This window comes from Struthio camelus, chromosome 2 (genome assembly GCF_040807025.1).
Source record: "Struthio camelus isolate bStrCam1 chromosome 2, bStrCam1.hap1, whole genome shotgun sequence".
NCBI classification, from domain to species: Eukaryota; Metazoa; Chordata; class Aves; order Struthioniformes; family Struthionidae; genus Struthio; species Struthio camelus.
Window position 1 is genome coordinate 95,186,448 of NC_090943.1, and position 17,921 is coordinate 95,204,368.

At 38.3% G+C, this 17,921-nt stretch overlaps 1 protein-coding gene across 1 annotated transcript in view; it reads left to right on the plus strand.

Annotated features, from left to right (window-relative positions):
* The window catches only part of DCDC2 (doublecortin domain containing 2), a 72,595-nt gene extending 62,865 nt beyond the window's left edge, over positions 1–9,730 (plus strand). Inside the window, exons 9-10 of the mRNA XM_009688735.2 lie at positions 7,670–8,020; positions 9,266–9,730. Coding sequence (XP_009687030.1) covers positions 7,670–8,020; positions 9,266–9,373 — 459 coding nt within the window. The 3' untranslated portion in view covers positions 9,374–9,730. The remainder of the gene's footprint in view (positions 1–7,669; positions 8,021–9,265) is intronic.
* The last annotated feature ends 8,191 nt before the right edge of the window (positions 9,731–17,921 follow it).

Consider the following 17,921-nt stretch of genomic DNA (forward strand, 5'->3'; position numbering starts at 1 on the left):
GCCCTTGTATTGTCCTCAGATAGAAATGCTTTTCAGTTGCTCCCAATTTGGACAGAGAACTGTCAGCTCTGGTGGCGCGCGTGTGTGCGCGTGTGTCCAACACGCATACTATTCATAATCTTCTGATTTTCATATTTCCAGAAAAGCGAAACAAATGTTTTCTTCCCACTCTTTATTGAGAACTCAAGCTATGGTTTATTTCTGAGTTTTAAAACTACATATATAGTTTCCTACACAATCTGGCAAGAAGCCAGGTCCTTCTAAGTAGCACTGAGTACATTTTATTCCAGAATAACTGAAGTTACTCAGACCTTGGAAACATCTAGTATCTTGCAGGTACAGGTTCTTATTAATAGCGGTTTTAAATAGTTTAAAATTCTGTGATGTAAAGCTTTGTAGCTTGTTCTTAACTGAACTCAGTTTCTGTTGTGTTTCAGAAATATGGAACAAGACAGGCAACCAGTGCTTGGCTATCTTGCATAATACATAAATATTTACATGCTAGCTTTCACTAGGATGCTGAGACTTCTGATATGCTATCATCATTTTCATCAACCACATAAGTGCGGTGGTGAAGATAGAGCTTAATCTTTTTTTTTTTTTTTTTTAATAATGAGCCTTCTCTGTCTTACCATTTGAAATACAGAGCTGAACAAATGCCAGATTAGCCATTAACTAAACTTAGTGTAGTACTGGCTAGACACCCGCTTATGTCCTATGCTGTAAAAATGCTGTCTGCCAACTGAGAACACATTGAAAGAACAGGATTTGCTTTACTCCAGACTAGCTGACAGTTATAATTGAACGTCAAGAAGGAAAAATCAGTGTTTTGCCTGAAACCAGACCAGACTCTTCTATATTCTGTTCCGAGACTTCAGGTCCCGTATACAAAAAGGATAGTCTCTTCATTTGACATGGAGACTTACTGCAGATTGGCTGTTTACATTGCTGTGTCAACATCAATGGGAACTGATGACAGACGATGAAATCAATTGTGCAAATACCTGGGGAACAATGCAGTTTTATTTTGGAAGGTATTTGCAGTTCTTGGTAGAGGGGGAGTGAAACAGTAAAGTTTCATTATTTGAAATGCTAACTAAATGTGTTACTTGAGCCTGCTGTTAATAATATAGATGTATTCCAGGTAACTTTTTCTGAGATATGAAAATTGTCAGCTAGTAAAGCTTTCAGAATAAACTACTACTTTTTTTTCAGTGTTATTTAATTTGTGGAGATGGGTAATTGTGAGACTTATGAGATACAAAGTTGTTCAGTGCATGGTCCCTGGAAGGAATTCAGGTGTATTACTGTGCAAGCCTGCTCTGCCCAGGGAATACAGTACTGGCTATGAAGATGTACGTGGTAGAGAATGCATCTGAATTATTTTGCTTTCCTTCGGACCCATTGTCCCCATCTCCCTCTCTCTTTCTGTGTTTGTTTACAAAGATTGCTGGAAGTTAAATTTGTGTAACGGGCCCTGGTTTGGGGGGCTGTTGTGGATGGTCACACTCCTGGTTCTTTCACTAGCCGTTTACCTTCCATTCTTCCAGACATGTCCACTGATTAATGCAGTCCTGATGCCACTCATTATTCTCCATTTCCTGGGCTGTGATGTGATGTGAAATTGTGTAGCTCCCTTAGGTGCCCTCTGTGTAGCTGGAGTATATCAGCAGCAGCAGCAAATTTGCACCTTTCATTTGCAGTTTTCATTATGAAGTACACATTTTGCTTTAGAGACCCAAGATTCACCTCAGTGAACTGAACAAAATGTTTATCTTCCCTGTTGCTGAAGGCAAAATGTTTAAGTTTGCATTGATTCAGCATTAAAACAGGCTGGCTACTCAAAGAGACATTCCTTGATTATAAAGGCCAGAACTCTCCATGAGCAAACATTTTCCATTAGATCAGTAAGAATTTCAAAATGGCTCTTGGAAAGAATACATGCAAGATTTTTCTTATGCTCCAATTTTGCTACAAGTGATGCAACTATAATTGAAGTCCTCTGGATGTCGAGTCTAGATTCTCCAGGGTGAAGACTGCAAACAGTTCTATTGTAGAATTTATCTTGATGCCACTTTGAAAAAAAACTCCCTCTCCCACATAGACCTTTCTTGAAAATCCCCCAGCAATCCTAAAGCAGACACTTTCTCAAATTGTTAAACTTTTAGGGTATTTCACATTCACTGTAGAAGACTTTTTTTTTTTTTTCTTTCTCCTGGAAAAAAGAAATCTTAGGTATTTCTGCAACAATGTTTACCAGCTTTCTCATGTGTCTGTCAGTCTACAGGAGTGCTCAGCAGATCATACTGCATCGTAAGATGTGAAGTTTAGGTCACTTTTCAGGTACGCACAGAAAATGCTGTTACTGAAAAACTAGACACAATTTTCTGTCAGTGAAATAGGTGGGGAAAAAGGCTGTTGACTTGGGTATATCTTAGAAAATTAAGAATCTGATCAAACGTTTCCTTCTCTGTCATGGCTTTCTTGTGATTAGGGAAGTATACACATGTCCAGTTACCACACATTGTAATGGAAGAATGGAGTTTGAAAGCCTGTTTTTTCTACGCTTCCGAGTCATACCGCTTCCCTTCGTTTTGGGTAGAGTTCTAGGTGCTATGAAAATCAGCCTCTGTGGACTCAGGTGCTACATTTGTTGTAAAAATGCATCAAACTTGTAAAGAGATTGGAGTTTAAAGTTGTTTTGTTGTGGGGATAAAGACATTTTTTGCCTTCAGGAACAGTAACACATTTACTACGTGGGAAACGTAAGCCTGATGAGCACTTAACTATTCATTTCCTTATTTGTAAGTGCTTGGGTTTTGTAAATGATGTGGAAGATAAGTGTGCTGCTGTCACTTAGCAACCCTATCTGGTTCGGGAACAAAATGTTTTGCTATTGGAATCTGTGCGGTACAGCTGCAAAGCATTCTTGACTGGGTAGTAGCAGGGGCAGCTAGGTTTTTAAGATGATTGGTGCAATTAAAGTTATGTTTTCCTGATATTGTATTTGTGAGATGTGTTTGTGCCAATATGTGTGACGGTTAAGATTTTGTTGTCTGCCACATTGTTTGTCTGTTGTGACCATTTATCTAAGTAAACATTTCCAAATGGTCTCAATAAAGTAAAATTATGTTCTACATTAATGATATAAAATAATTTCTGCCTGAAATGATTTGTGCTATTGCACTTTTCAATATTCTAGTATCAGTCATGTATAAACCTACTGAGAGGTTACATTAGCATCCCTGGAGGAGGAGAAGCCAAATGCTTCAGTGTCTAAAGATTTCCTGACTTATTGCTTCTGAATGATGATGGCATTTGTTAATGTAGCTCTTAATGAATGATAGCATGATGAGTGTAATTAGAACACATCTTTCTTTTTTAAACACTCTGTTTTTGCTGAGATTAAAAATACTGTCAAGTAATTGTACTTCTTGAATGCAAAATGAAATTCACTCTGTTCCTCATCCACCTGCTAGTAAGTCAGGAAGGCAAGTTGAGGCCATGTTTTCAGCCTTATTAAGATGATGATAACTTCAGTTATTCTGTGGGCTTTTGGTGGACTGTAGCTTTGACTATATATATTCTATGGTTTTTGTTGGTGCATCTTTTTATTGCTTGTCCATGATAAGCAAAGAATCATGCTCACAATCATGAAGGTACAGTTTGAAAGCTAAGTGATTTTAACTATAGTAATTTCAACTAGGGAACTGCACAATCATCATTTTTGCTTAAAAGATTAAGCCAGCTAAACAAGATAGAAGATTACTTTCTATTTTCCTCATTTAAAAGGATCTTATTAAAGTAAAAACCTTCTTACGAGCACTTTTGGCTGCAGGAAGAATGAGAGCAATCCATCGCAGTCACTGGAAAAGGGTGCACCTCTCCCCTGTCCTAGAAGCCGTTTACTCTTTGTGAAAATTACCTCAAGGAATAAAAATGTAATCACCTCACGTTTCTCCAATCTTGTTTATTGCTGTCAAGTTCAAGTTGTGTTGCTGTCTTTCATGATGTGAACATAGGACTAAAGGAACACAGGCATACTTATTTTCTAGTTTATTGCAGTATACACGTGTAGTTACCGTGGGCTACAACTGCCTGGGTGCTACCAATGAATTTTTGAAGTTCCCCTTGTTCGCAATTAAGACACTGGAATCTCTCCTGTTGACTCCTGGACATTAATATTTCTAAACCGTTGGTAAAGATGATAGTCGCGTTTGTTTAGTTGTGTTACAAAGCAGTAATAGACTGCAGTCACTCAGATCTGGAACTATAACTGGTTCTCTGAATTTGAACTGTTGTGTACTTTCATGGGAAACTCAATTGTAATTTACTTGTACTACTTCATGTAAGCCAACATGCTGGTTCAAAGCCTAATTCAGACTTAGATGCAAAGAGGAACAGCAGAATCCCACATCTGCTTTGGCTATCCAACCATTGCATTCCATATCTAGAGATGTTCTTAGTGGAAATATTCTGGTTATTTAAAAGATGACTGATGAAAAGCTAAGAACTAAGATATGAAATGTCACTGCTCATCCCCGGGTAAACAAGATCATTCCTGACTTCTAAAAATGAGTCTGATAATTTCTGCAAGGACATTAAGGTCTGAATCGACATACCTATTTTGTTTTCGGTAGACCCATCCTGATTTATCCTGACTGAAAGAACATGGTTTGCAGTAACTTCATGTATACGTAATAGACATTTTGCACAATTGTAGGTGGAGAGATGACAGGAGTGTACTGAATGCAGTGAAAAGGTTCCCGTTTACTGCAGGAATTCACTTTGAATTAGACCCTGACCTGTAAGCACTTTATATGTAGGCTTTAGCTCACTACTTCAGGTTCACTGACATCACTGGAACTGCTCAGGGAAGTAAAGTTAAGCATGTACATTATTCACAGGCTTTGGACTGTAAAAAAATCTCTCTTTTCTCTCCCCTGCATATATATGTGCACATTAGTATTCTCTCTCCTTAAATATGAAAAACCTAACTTTTGCTAGGTATTTCTCTTTCTCAGTGAAGAATGTGCGTTTAATGCAGAGCATGCTAATTTCTGTAACTCTATAGCATAGCTAATAGATCAATAAAATTTCAATAGAAAATATCATGCTTTTTGTGTAAAGAGCAACATATGATTTAATGGGTGACTTTGGCCTTGAGTTTCCTCCTTGCAGTGCTGCCTTAGGTCTGCTGTGCGTTCTGAAATGCAAAAAAACCCTATGTCTTTGCATGCAGTGGAAACCGTACTGCGTTTTAAAGAGTACCTTGCAGAAGGTCTTCTCCTCTGGAGCAGTGTTGAGTTCAATTTGTTTGACACATCCTCTCTGATGTAATGCAGCTTGAAAGGAGATTAAATGAAGAATGAGTTTTGCTTTCCAGTTATTAGCTCTAAATATGGCTTTTTATTTTTGTCTTTAGTAAGTAACGGCCATTGTAGTAATATGCTAAGGATATCTTGAAATTTTCATTTACTATAAAAAACATCGTATTTGCATTGGTGGGATTTGTTTTACTGATCTTGTTTTGTACTATTACTGTTCAAGCAATTTAGCTTGACTGATCAGGTTAAAATAGATGGCATTTGAATGTTATTTGATGCTAATTCCCTATGAGCCTCCAGTAAGTTTCTGGGTAAAGTCCAATATGCTGTGTTTAACTTTTATGTTGTTCACAGTTTTAACTCTTAAATAATTTGGGTCCATTTCTATTTTAGACAGAAAAGGCCTAATTAATCTAGCTAGCATAGCAGTTTAGGAAGTTACTGCCATTAGGCTTCTACACGAAAGATTGCTGCCAAGGCAACAAAGCCAGAAAAATGATATGCGTTAGGGTGCATATGTTTACACTACGGTGGTGTGGTACAAAGTCTGCACACCTTCCTCTGCAGTTTAAAATGAGCCACTGTACTGAAGCAGTTCAGGTAGGGGCACGTATTCTATTGTGATTACACCTGCTAGCAGATAGGCATTAACAAAAACTGGTAATGGCAATATCTTAGATCACTAAAACGGTTGACTAAGAAAGCACGGATTTGCTTTTCTTCTTTTCTTACCCTCTCTTTTCAGCTGATATTTGTAATGTCATAGCAGCAGATGCCATTAAGCAAAACCAAAAAGATTGCTTTTGGCGAGAGTTGTCTGGTGTATTTAAACTATGCAGCGCTCCCCTGTTTTGGTCAGAATCCAGATTTGCAAACTTCCTTAGTAAATTGAAAATAAATTAGTAGGTCACATGCGGAAGGCTAGCAAGTAACTTGTGAGACTTTATGGATCTCCCGATGTTTGCTCTCTTTATATGCTGGCAGTTACAAGAGTTGGCTCAAGTTTGCTTTCACATACTAGCTTCTTTAAATGTGTATGTAAAGATTTGACTATTATTTCAGGGATAACCAGGCCAGTTTGATGCCACCAGATGAAAATAAGTCAGCAAGATTTGAATAAGAAATAACCTGAGACCACTGTACTTCAGAAAACGTTTTTGAGCCATTATTTAACTAGTCAGGTAACCGTGTAGTATGTCTAATAATGTGTGACTTTATGGCTCATCAAAATGCAATAACTTGTCCTGTTTGACCCTGGCATAATAAAGCTGTCTTATGTTGCTACTTAAATATCACAGCGAAAGCAAGGTGTTTCATCAAGAGGCTTCAGTCAGTTGATGATATTGTTAAACTGGCTTTTACTGGTATGTTGAAGGTGATGAGAGAATTCTTTTGAAATGTTAGTCTTAGTGAGGAAAAGGGATTTTTACAATTTAAAGTTTAGAGGTCTGCAGCAGATACCTGCCTACCTAAGAACCGCTAATGATAATAAAATTCCAAACACCTTTAACTAAGAGGGAATCTGTCTTTCAGCTTATGTGCTTTAGATTTAGTTTCTGATGAGGTTGTGCGGGAGACAGACGCCCTTTCACTCCTGTGGGATTTTTACTCTTTATTTTCATTCAAACTTATGTACGAGTACCTAAGTCATCTTGGCAGCAGGACATTGCTTCACTGAATAGTCATGTGAATCTTGAAAGCTGAAAGTGGAAGACAGATGACAAAAACTAAATAGCATGTGCATCAGTCTTTCAGGTTGTCATGAAATGATGCTACTAGTGGCTTTATCTATAGTGAGTTTCTTCTTACTCTTCTTCACAATATGGGACAAGATACCATTCCTCCTGTCTACTGGTCTAACTCTACAGAGGAAAAGTCATTGTTAAATGCAGATAAAGTCGTACAAATCGTAACCATGCTACTCTACATAGGGATTTTTGCGAAGAGAAATTATGTTATGGATGTGACCAGTACGTCTACTTCATCTCTTCTGTGATTTTTTTGTGAGTACAAAGAAGATAGGCTGCACAACAGGACTGATTGGTGTGGCATGGTCCGGTCCATAAGTGAAGCACTTCCTGGGAAATGGTTTGTGGGCTAGTGGTGTACAATATTTCATTGTGACAAAAAAGTATTTACTAGATGCCAGAAGGTTCAAGAACCAGGTATAGCTGGAACAAAAGAGCAGTTGCTGTTTCTGCCCATATAGACAAACCTCAAATTAGCATACTTAGTCCCCAGTAATGATGTAATTCTGATTTTGATATCTGTCACATTTCAGCATTGCTTGAAGCATTTGGTTTAAAAATGCCTCATCATGACGCTGCTTTTCCTTTCATCAGAGACCAGCAGAAACTGTGGATGAAGAAGAAAATGCAGAAGAAGAAAAAGACAGGGAAGAGGAGGCCTATAAAGGAAGGGAAGAATATCCAGAAGTGAATAGAAAGGAAAGTGGGGAAGCCATTACAGAAGAAAGAGAAGTGGAAGAAAATGAGAAAAAGTTAAATGAGAATTATGAAGACAAACCAGAAGAAGGAGAGAACGTTGACCAAGCAGAGGAAGAGGAGCTCACCTATTTAAATGGCAAGACAAATGAAGAAAGTGGTGAGGAAATAGAGCAGCTGAACAATCAAAGTGACCTTCAGCCTGAAGAAGAAATAAAAGAACAAGAGGATTCTGACAGTCAGAACCAGGTAAATGTTTATTCTTTCAAGTTCTGTTCTTAAGGTGTTGTTCCTTATTTGTCTCGGCATTAGACTTCTTTCTCAGCCAGTCTCTAAGTAACTCACTCCTGATAAGGTCCTCAGATTATCTACTAGAACTTAAGTTTTGGGGGAAAGGCTGTTTCCCTTCTGTACAGACCTGTTACATCGGTAATGGTGATATATACCCTCCAACTGAGAAAATATGTTTTTTGCTCTGATAAATCTGCCTATCCTGCTTTCCTGAGTATGCTGAATTTTGAAAAAAACAAAATTATTGTGATGTCTAGAAGAGCATAATCATTATATATTTCCAAACTACATTGTCCTCTAGGATGGAGCAGAAAGGTGAGTTCATGAAACCCCAGTGCCTCGTTATTTTCATGAGTGGATTTTCACAGAAGGTAAGATAAATAAAGGATTTTCGCTGTTGCTTTTGTGGAATTTTCATCTATATTTCTAAAAAGTTGGAAAAGACGTTGGAGATGAACAGGATCTTGAAAACAAGAGGCTTTAGTTGGATTAGAAGCAAATGGCCTGTAATTTAGGAGAGCTGGTAAAATGCTGTTGGTTTACATGGAGGCATGCAGCCCAGAAGAATCAAGCGAACTACCTTGAGTGTCAGGTGAACTGACCAATGGACAGAATTGGGAAGTGAAGTGTTTAGTTTGGTAAAGGCCATGGTAACTTCCTATCTGGATTCTAGAGTATCAGAAGCAGAACAACCTGCTGTGGAACCTTGCCTACAGACTGCTGGAAAAAGATAACGTTCCTCTGCCTCTTGTGGCACGCAGAATAGTTTCTTGCTTCCTTACGGCTGGATTTTTTTCTGTTTCTGTATGACGCACAAGGATACTTTTCAATTAAGTTAACAGAGAGCTGAGTAACATGACATTTTCTTGGGCCCTGAATTTATTCTGTGCTTGATATGTTGATGGAAATTTTTTTTTTTTGAGAAATGCTGAAGTTACTATGGAAGTGGAGAAAGTGAGCAAGCTATTCACTTTGGATGTTTGATTAAAGTGGGGGGGAGAACCTTATTTGAGTACTTACCCCTTTGGAAGGTATGTAAGTGTAAGCTAAACAATAATGCTTTTGGAGAATATTTTTTCACTTCAAGAATTCCTCGTGGAAATCTTACAAGGATGTACTAACACTGTATTGAAATGAAATGAAATGACATCTTTGTGACTTCACGAAGTTAATATGATATGGTTTTGATTCCTTTTTCTCTAGGTTGGTTCCCATCATGAAAGAACAACCACAAATCCAAGGGTGACAATCACCAGCCCACAGGAAAGTGAAAAAAATGACCAGACCAATGACTATGCTGCAGTTGCATAGATACAAAAAATGCAATGAGCAGAGAATGAAGGATTGCAATATTTTAAATTTAGAGGGTGTTATTGTTTAGGATTGATAATTTATAATGGCAAGATGAGTACCACATCTTGAGTCTTGAGATGATAATGCTATATGGATTGACATAGATAATGAATATTAATACCTATTAAAAGAGAATTGAATTATTTTTACAAGATGTGACTTTCTGATGGAATTTGAGAGGGGGAAATATAGGACTTCTCTATAGTAATATTATAAATAAATAAACTATTCTGTATTATAAGGTGGTCAACAGTGCTAGAATCAACCATACCTATGACATTGTTCCAAAATGCTTAAAAGGTGGGGGGGGGGGGGGGGGAAGAACCAACCCTGAGTTAGATGTCAGAACTTCTTTATAGGTTTGTTTAGAAAAGAGATATACTTGTGACTTTTACTGAGAACATGTGTAGTTTTCTTTTAGATTCCACACAATACACGTTTTCCAGGCATAGCATTAGGATATAATGGAATAGGTTCTTCACTCAGTGGACTCATGCACACTAGAAAATGGTGTAATAGAGTGATGAGTCAGTCCTAATGTTACTGAATAGAGGCTTTCCAGTATATTCTTTAGAATCATTAGTATTTGCATTCAAAAATATCACTTACTTAGTACTGTGAATGTATGCAGACAGCCTACAATACCATAGCTTGTTCCCACTTGCAGCAAGAAGCTTTGTTGATTGTCCGTCTGATCCTGAGTCACTAAACGATTTAACAGGATTTGGACTATGGAGTAGGACAGCCTATCTCAAAATTAAATCTTGAGACTCATATTCTCTTTCAAAAGTGGGAACGTATCTGAGTGAAGGGCTAACAATTTAATTTACTATTTGTTTTAGTAAAAAAAGAATAAAGGATTACTACCTAGCAGATTAGTTTCAAGAGTTGAGTTTGGACTGATTTGTAATGCAGTCCATGAGAAATTTAATTTATTAATGAAAAAATACTGAATACGTCCAGATCCAGACTGAAACTGTCATGGAATCATTGCTATCAATGGAGCCATTTTAATGTGAAACACATTAGGGTAAGTTTACCAGTTTTGTGTAAAACTCAGCAGCAAGTGCTGTACTTAGGAATCCTTTGTATAACCTTAATTTCTGAAAGTGTGTCATCATCTTTCTGAGTAAGCTGGTTTCTGACAGGCCGTGGCTTAATTTGCATTAGTAAATAAGTCATTGATCCACAGTATTAGTTCTCCTGATGACACCAATCCCATCACTCTTATTGTTTCTCTGTTAGTAATGGCAGTAATTTATAGTTCATAAAAATACAGCCCTGAGCATAATTTCATTAATTATACAAAAGAAAAAGAGGGTTTCTTTATTGTGGATGCTGGTAAATGGTTGCTATGAGAAATTAAGTGTCATTTTTGTTGATTTCATGCCATTAAGGAAAAAAATTACATTCATGAAGAAACTGAACTTGAAGCACTGTTTGAAGAATGTGTAGAACCATGTGTAATGATTGAAACTCATATAAACATCTGCACTTTTTCTAGCAATTATTAAATATATTTTTCCAGTGGAGTAGAAATATGTAGAGATCCTTCAGCATATTTCTGAGTAATGGCAGTGGAAGTATAAAAAATGTAACACTGAAAAACATAGGAACAGGGTTAGGATGGTTTGCCTGTGTCATTAGAACCCTGTGGTAACTCTGAAATATCTGTGATCTTTGTGCCATTTGTCTGACAAAGATATAATGAAATACTACATTTGAGTTCAGTTCAAAACAGGCTCAGAAGAGGTTCAAAATATAGCAAAGTTCTTAAGCAAATATGTATGCAGCTTTTATTTGATGAAGCAATTAAGCCTTTGCTCAAATCTCTTTCATTTCACTGAGATTTAACCAGACACTTAAAATTAAGCAGAAGTAAGAAAGACCAGTATGAATAAAATAACTGTAAGTGCTAGTGAGGAAAATGGCACATAAAAATCCCCTACATACCTTTATAGTTAATCCTGCAGTGGAATAATATATGCAGTAGCATTATAAAAGCTATCAAACAGTGCTTAACCAGCCAGAGAAAGCGGCTTTATCTCCTCAGGGAATATACTCTCTGAACCTTCTGTGTGAAGCCTACCAGGAAAATGGCTAATGTTGTATCTTTTCTCACTTAAAATTGAATAGCTCCTGTGCTTAATAGTAAGCATGGGCTTAAATGCTTTGCTGAATCAAGGCAAATGACAATAATCTTGTATTGACATTACTATGAATGGACTCTTTGCTTGAAGTTAATGTTTGACCAAATATGAGACTCTACTTACAGTCATTGCAGGTTAAGACTTGAACAGTCCATGCAATGTTCTTCATCCTCAGAAGTTTGAAATTAAATGAACATCCAGTAATATCCAAGTGAAGATTTTTTGATGACATATTGCTTTGGAAAACATATTTGCCTCAAAGTTTTGTACCTAGAAATAATACTAAGAAGAAACAGATTTGTATACTGACACTTTTCTCTCTCTTGCTTTCTATTTATAGCTTTTATCTGCCAGTGGTTCCTAGGTGATTTCTTCCCTTTTCCTCAAATGTTCAGTGTCTTCCATGTTTAAAAGACTTATAAATATCAATAAGAGCTATTTGAAAACTTAAACTAAATTCTGGTGAACTGTAATGTAATCAGTCTTTCATGAGGACGTGAAAGTCCCTATGAGTGTTATTCAGCCTTTTAAATGTTTTCTCCTCTGTTGTTCATATTGCGAAGAAGATAGTCTATTTTTCCTCAGAATAACAAATCAGACTTGTTGGAAATAGAGATATAAGCATTTTCATTGCTCACTCTTACAACATTGCAAGCCTGAATGTTGTATCAGGTTCTCTTATTTTATACAGAGAGAATTTTTTTTTTTGTATGACCAATAATTCTGACATTAAGGTAGAAGTTAAACAAGAAGCGTGCAAGTGGTCTTGCTAATAGTCTTTCTGTGTGGATTTGCTGTGTGTGATGGCTTAAAAGTTTTACAGGAGAAATGTTACTTTGTTAAGTTTATATACAGCAGTTCTGAGTTTTTAAAGATTTGTTTTATTGTTTTGGTTTTATTTTTAAAAACAATTTGCTATTAAAGAGAGCTAGTATACAGGCATTCCTGTGTTTTGTTTCCGATCAAGGTCAGTTTGACATTAAGTCTGTCTTTGCATTACTGATTTCAGTTATGAGCCTGGTGCTTTTGAAACTGTTACAATTCTTCTATAATTAGAACTTTATAAAAGTGAAGTTTGGTAGTTACGGTGTTGCAACTGTGACAGAAAATATGCTGACAATTTAGCCATTATCTATGAATAACAGCACAGTTAACTGGCCACCCTTTTTCAATGTTATGGTTCATTAAAAATACTCAATTTAGGACTGGATTTGTCTGTTATGCTGTTCAGCTGATGTTCAACAGTAGCTCTCTCTGCTCCCCGAGAAAACTTTCAAACATCTAGATCTCTCCCTAGTTGGTACAATTTTTACTTAGCTACTGTAGGAGGTGACTTCCCAGTTTCAGCAAAACACTAAAGCATATGCTGAAGACCAGAAGGTTGGTTCCTGGAAAGAAATGGGTGAAGACAAGGAAAATGTCATCCCCTCTCAATCTCATTGAACATAAAGAAGAAAAAAAGGAATGCCGGTAAGCATTCCGATTGCTTGAGAATACTGACAAAGGAGTGTTGCATTGGCTGTTTTGAATGATTATCCCAAAGGTACATTAAAATAACCATGAAATAATAAATGTAAGTACAAAGTGAAGTACCTTGAGTAAGGATAGATTTATTAAATAATAGCAATCAGAATGATTTAATGGGGTGAAGTTGAAGAATGTACTGTTTAGGTGGCACTGAGGGATAGCCTCAGTCTAAGTTCTAGTGAAAAGAAGTGCCCTATGCATGGCAATAGGCAGTGAAACTATCCGACATCACTAGATTATTGCTCATACACGTTTATATATGCATTAAGTTACAGGCCTGTGTGTAACCCAATGCATTTTCTGTGTGCTCACAAGTAATGCACACACATAAATAATGTGCATATGTAATAATGTACTCTTGTTATATTTTTAGTGGTGGGTGAAATATTATTGGTTGCAGGTGAAATTCCCTATAATTATACAAGAAAGTGTCATTAGATCTAGTAATAACTAACCGTATAAAAGAGTGACATATTTTTAAGTTGTGTGCGTGCTCTCGTGCCTTGCTAAGTTCAGAGTGCTTGAAGCCCTGCAGTAAGATGGAAAGAGCAATCTAAAACTAGCTAGGAGCTATGTGGGTCATAAGGACATGGAAAGGAGTTGAAAACTCAAGGAAGAAAGTACCAATCTATACTACAACAGATGATATTAAGAACTTCTAAAGGTCTTTACTACTAAGTACAGTGTTCAGAATATCTGATTTAAACAATGGGATAATTTGAAACAGGCAGCAGGCTTAACAACCTAAGCCATGACTGTAAAAGCCTGTAAACGTTCACATTTTTCTTGCAGTCATCTACAGCTACAATGATACTTAGTTCTTATATTTGCATTTTTTGTATAAATGAATCCCTTGCTCAATTATAATTTCCCCTTGCCCTCACTGGGACCAAATTCAAAATCTGTATTCAAAATACAGATTTTATTAGTTAAAAGCTTCCACACACTAATCCTTAAAAGGTTTCAAAATCCCTTGTTTGATGTAAACCAGGAGGAATCTGATTCTCCATAAAATGGTGTTTCTGTACATCAAGAACATGCAGATTCATGGTTACAATTAGATTTTTCAGAGGCACAAGTTTCATGCATACTGCTTATGTTGTGAAATCTCTGATTGGTGTCCACCTATTTTAATATTAAAAAAAAAAAAAAAGAATCAAGTCTTCTTCCTTCTGGAAGAATTGTCAGTCTGGGAGCTTACTCTCATATTCCAGGCTCCCCGCCTTTGTGCAGTCGCTGATACGCAGGTGAAGCAGGGGAGGTCAAACTTCTAATCCTTGCTCCCTCTGTAGAATGGTTTTTGAAGGCATTTACTTTTTCCAAACTCCAAAATAAAATGTGAAAAAATGTTGCCCTAGGCTAAAGTCCTCTCCCTAACACCCAAATTTTGCAGTCTCAGCACTGGTGATTTCCAGGAGAACGGTCCTGCTCTGTTCTGGACAGAAAGCACCAACCAGCTAATCAAATCACCTAACTTAAGGCATTTGATCTGAGTGGTTATGCTGGCTCAGTTACTCTAGGTTCTCTAGTTTATGAAGGAAGAATAATTGCCCTCCAGAGGATGATACAAAACGTGAGATTCTGTGCTGAGTCCCCCTTAGTGGACTACGGTTGTAGAGACAGCTTAAGAATTAGCCAAAAAATAGATGATGTGGAAGGATGATGTTCACTTGAGATCCACTTAAAAATTCTCCCTCTTCCAGTCCTAATTTGAAGGAGCTGGCTTTCACAGGAAGGAGAAACTTTGGCACTTGTGAAAGGCCTTCAAGCCTAAATAACACAATACCAAAGTACTGTTGACCCTGTAACAAATTCCAGTGATGTCAGATTAATCGTGTGTTGTGTACAAAGTGTCGTTCCCTCCTGGGCATTGTTCAATTTCCTTTTCGTTGAGAGAGGAAGAAAAGGAGCTCAAAGAGTTGTCTTACAACTGTCCTTGCCAAAAAGTTAGACGGTGTTGTTATTTTTTAAACAAACATGAAATAAAGTATAGTTTGCAAAGGTGGTATGTAAGTAAAAAAAAGTATTGTAAAATGGCAGATTGCTTTTGCTAACAAAAAGCACATTTATTTATGAAGAGAGTTCTGTACTTTTCTTCCATGTTGTATTTGTGGTTTGTGGTTTTTGCTTTTCTTCCTCAGCCTGTACACAAAGGAACATCTGGTATAGAGACAACCAAGGGATGTGAAAAAAGATAGAGACTGACTGCAAGGTAGTTGAACTGTAGCTCAAACGAATGGAAAGTTGCCAAGATACAAAGAGGAGGGGCCTAGCACTGTGAAGCCGAACTTTTTTAAAGTCAGTGGAATGGCCTTCGGATGAGGCTATACCTGCATGAGGAGTGCCCTCTCAAGGCTGGATGCATAAAGAGAGGCAAAGTTAACGTGGATATTACAGGTCAAACCAGTGCTCTCATTGTAAATTGACAAATGAGTTTTTTCCCTAATGAATTTTAATGCCAAGTCTATAATTCTTCAAGCCTGACCATTCAGAGTACAATCACATTTTCCCAGTATTGACACATTGTAGTGAAAGTTTGAACAAACGGCTTTATAAGACAATTCTAAGGGAAGCTTCATTTCTTAAGACTGACTGTATTGCTTTCAAATCTTGGGAGTTTAGGGTCATTTCCTATCCTTTTTCATCCTATCTATACTATAAAAACTGGAAAAGCAGTTTAACTTTCAAGTATGAAAATATTTGAATTTCTTCCTCTTTCAAAAACCATTTGACTGCAGAATTGAAAAGCGTTGCTAGAAGCTCATACTCCAAATGTAATGCAGTATCTAGTAGGATAGATGATATCAAGATGCTGAAAAAACTAAAATAATGCCATTTATTTCTAAGTAAGGTTAAAAAAAAATGTTTATAGAAATTAGGTACTAAGAAGAGCACTCCCCACCCCCCCTTTTTTTTTTTCCCTGTAGCTGAGCAAGACTTGCCCAGGCTGTGGCTACACCTGAGTCAGAGAGCCTGCTGCAGCTGTTGGCTGGTCCAGCTGCTTCCCAGGTAAAACTTCGGAGGTGACAAATCTGGCTGTGAGCAGCTTGGTGTTGGATTTTGCTCTGGCAGTTTAGCCAGTACTACTCCCTGTAGCCTGCCTTGCTTTTCTCCCAATCAGGAAAGCAGCAGCTCCTCATTTACTCCATGTACTTTAACCCTGCTGCAGCCGTATGTCTTACTGAGTGGTGCTGGCTGTTTGTGCCCCTTAACCCCTGTCTTGATTCGCTTTCCTGGCAGAGTTAGCAGAGGCGCATGTGGCCTCCCAGAGGAGCGCTGCAGGCTGCTGCGCAGCTTGCGTGGGAGCTGCTCCTCCTCAGCAGGAGACAACCTGGTGGGAGTCTATGGGGCAGCTGCTCCTGCTTGAGAAAGCTGGGAGCAGCCAGCCCCAGGGCAGAAGTACTGAGGACAATCACCAGGCTTAAGCTGAAGCAGTTTTGCAGAAGAGCCAAGTGCATACTGCAGAAGCAAGGACTTGGGAATTAGGCCTGAGGAGACAGTGAAGTGGATGCTTGAGGTAGAAGGGAGTGGTTGTTTTATTAACAAGTGCTTAGGAGGTGGGTACTACCCTTCACCTGTGCTTTCACATGGGTGAGTTGATCCTCCTGCTCCTAGGGGGATAAACTATCTTCAGACCTCAGCACTCAGGGATATGTAGATTTTTCTGCTTGTCTTAGGTAGGAAGGACTTCTGATTTGATTGATTTGATCAGGGAGTTGATTTAAGCTCTTCTCCCTCAGTGACAAAATGTCAATGCCAGAGACAGGCAGCCATACTGCACTTCAGATACCCAGATTGGTATCAGGTTATGCAGAAGTTACCCTTGTTACCCAGGGACACAGTTTCATTCCCATATACCATCTTTGCATCTTTCTGTGTTACTCTGCTGCATCTGCTCTTCCAGTCTGGTTGTGAGAAATGATGTTTCTAAAAATGATGGCTGTGCTCTGCATTATTTGTAGGTTGGAGATTGTTGGAAAAGCAAAACGCTATTAAAAACCTGAGCTTTACACCTTCACCTGCTTTATGAAGTAAGCATCCCCTTATTGCTCCCACTACACCCCTCAGCACCCGCCAGGATTAACTCAGTAAGCCAGGGTCTAGCACTGTTTAAAAGCAGTTTCTCTCCGTGGAGAAAGAGAAGCTGGTGAAGGCTATTTCTCTGTTTCCGCCAGGCCTAGTACAAGATGCCTGAAGGGTTCATCAGCTCAAGGCATCTTGACCATAGTGTTGTTAAGTGGCTTATCCTTGAGCAGGGAAGGTAGGATAATTACACCCCTTGGGTGCTTTTGGCTGGGGATCTCCCCCTCAAACCCATCTGATGCTTGCAGATGGGCCCGTGTGTGTGAGTAGTGGTGGCTGTCACCTGGAAAAGCATCCCGCCCGCTCGTGTGGATCAGAGCCTTTCCCCAGTGGAGTGTTCTCAAGCACGAGTCTCAGCGGGCAAACTGAAGCAGAGTAGGAGATCTCGGCATACTTGGTGCCGAAATGATTTTTAACACTGCTGTTAGATAAATGCCTACTTTTCTGAAAGCCTCTTGCTTCCACCAGCAAATGGAAAGGTCTAAGTGTATCACTTGCATTGCATGGTGAGATGCAGATGTACTCAGTTGGTTATGGCCTTACAATGCAGGGGGCCAGAGAGGCAACCAGCCTGTATGCGATGGATACTGTGGGATTCTCTGGTAAGCTATGCTTCCTGGAGATGGTGGAAAGTGCTCAGCAGTCTTTAGCATGAGGGGTTTTGTCTTAGCACGTATTTGCTGCAGTTTCAGGAGAAACCCCCCTGCAAGGGGACAGCTTGAGTGGGGCACTGAGTCTGAGCAAGA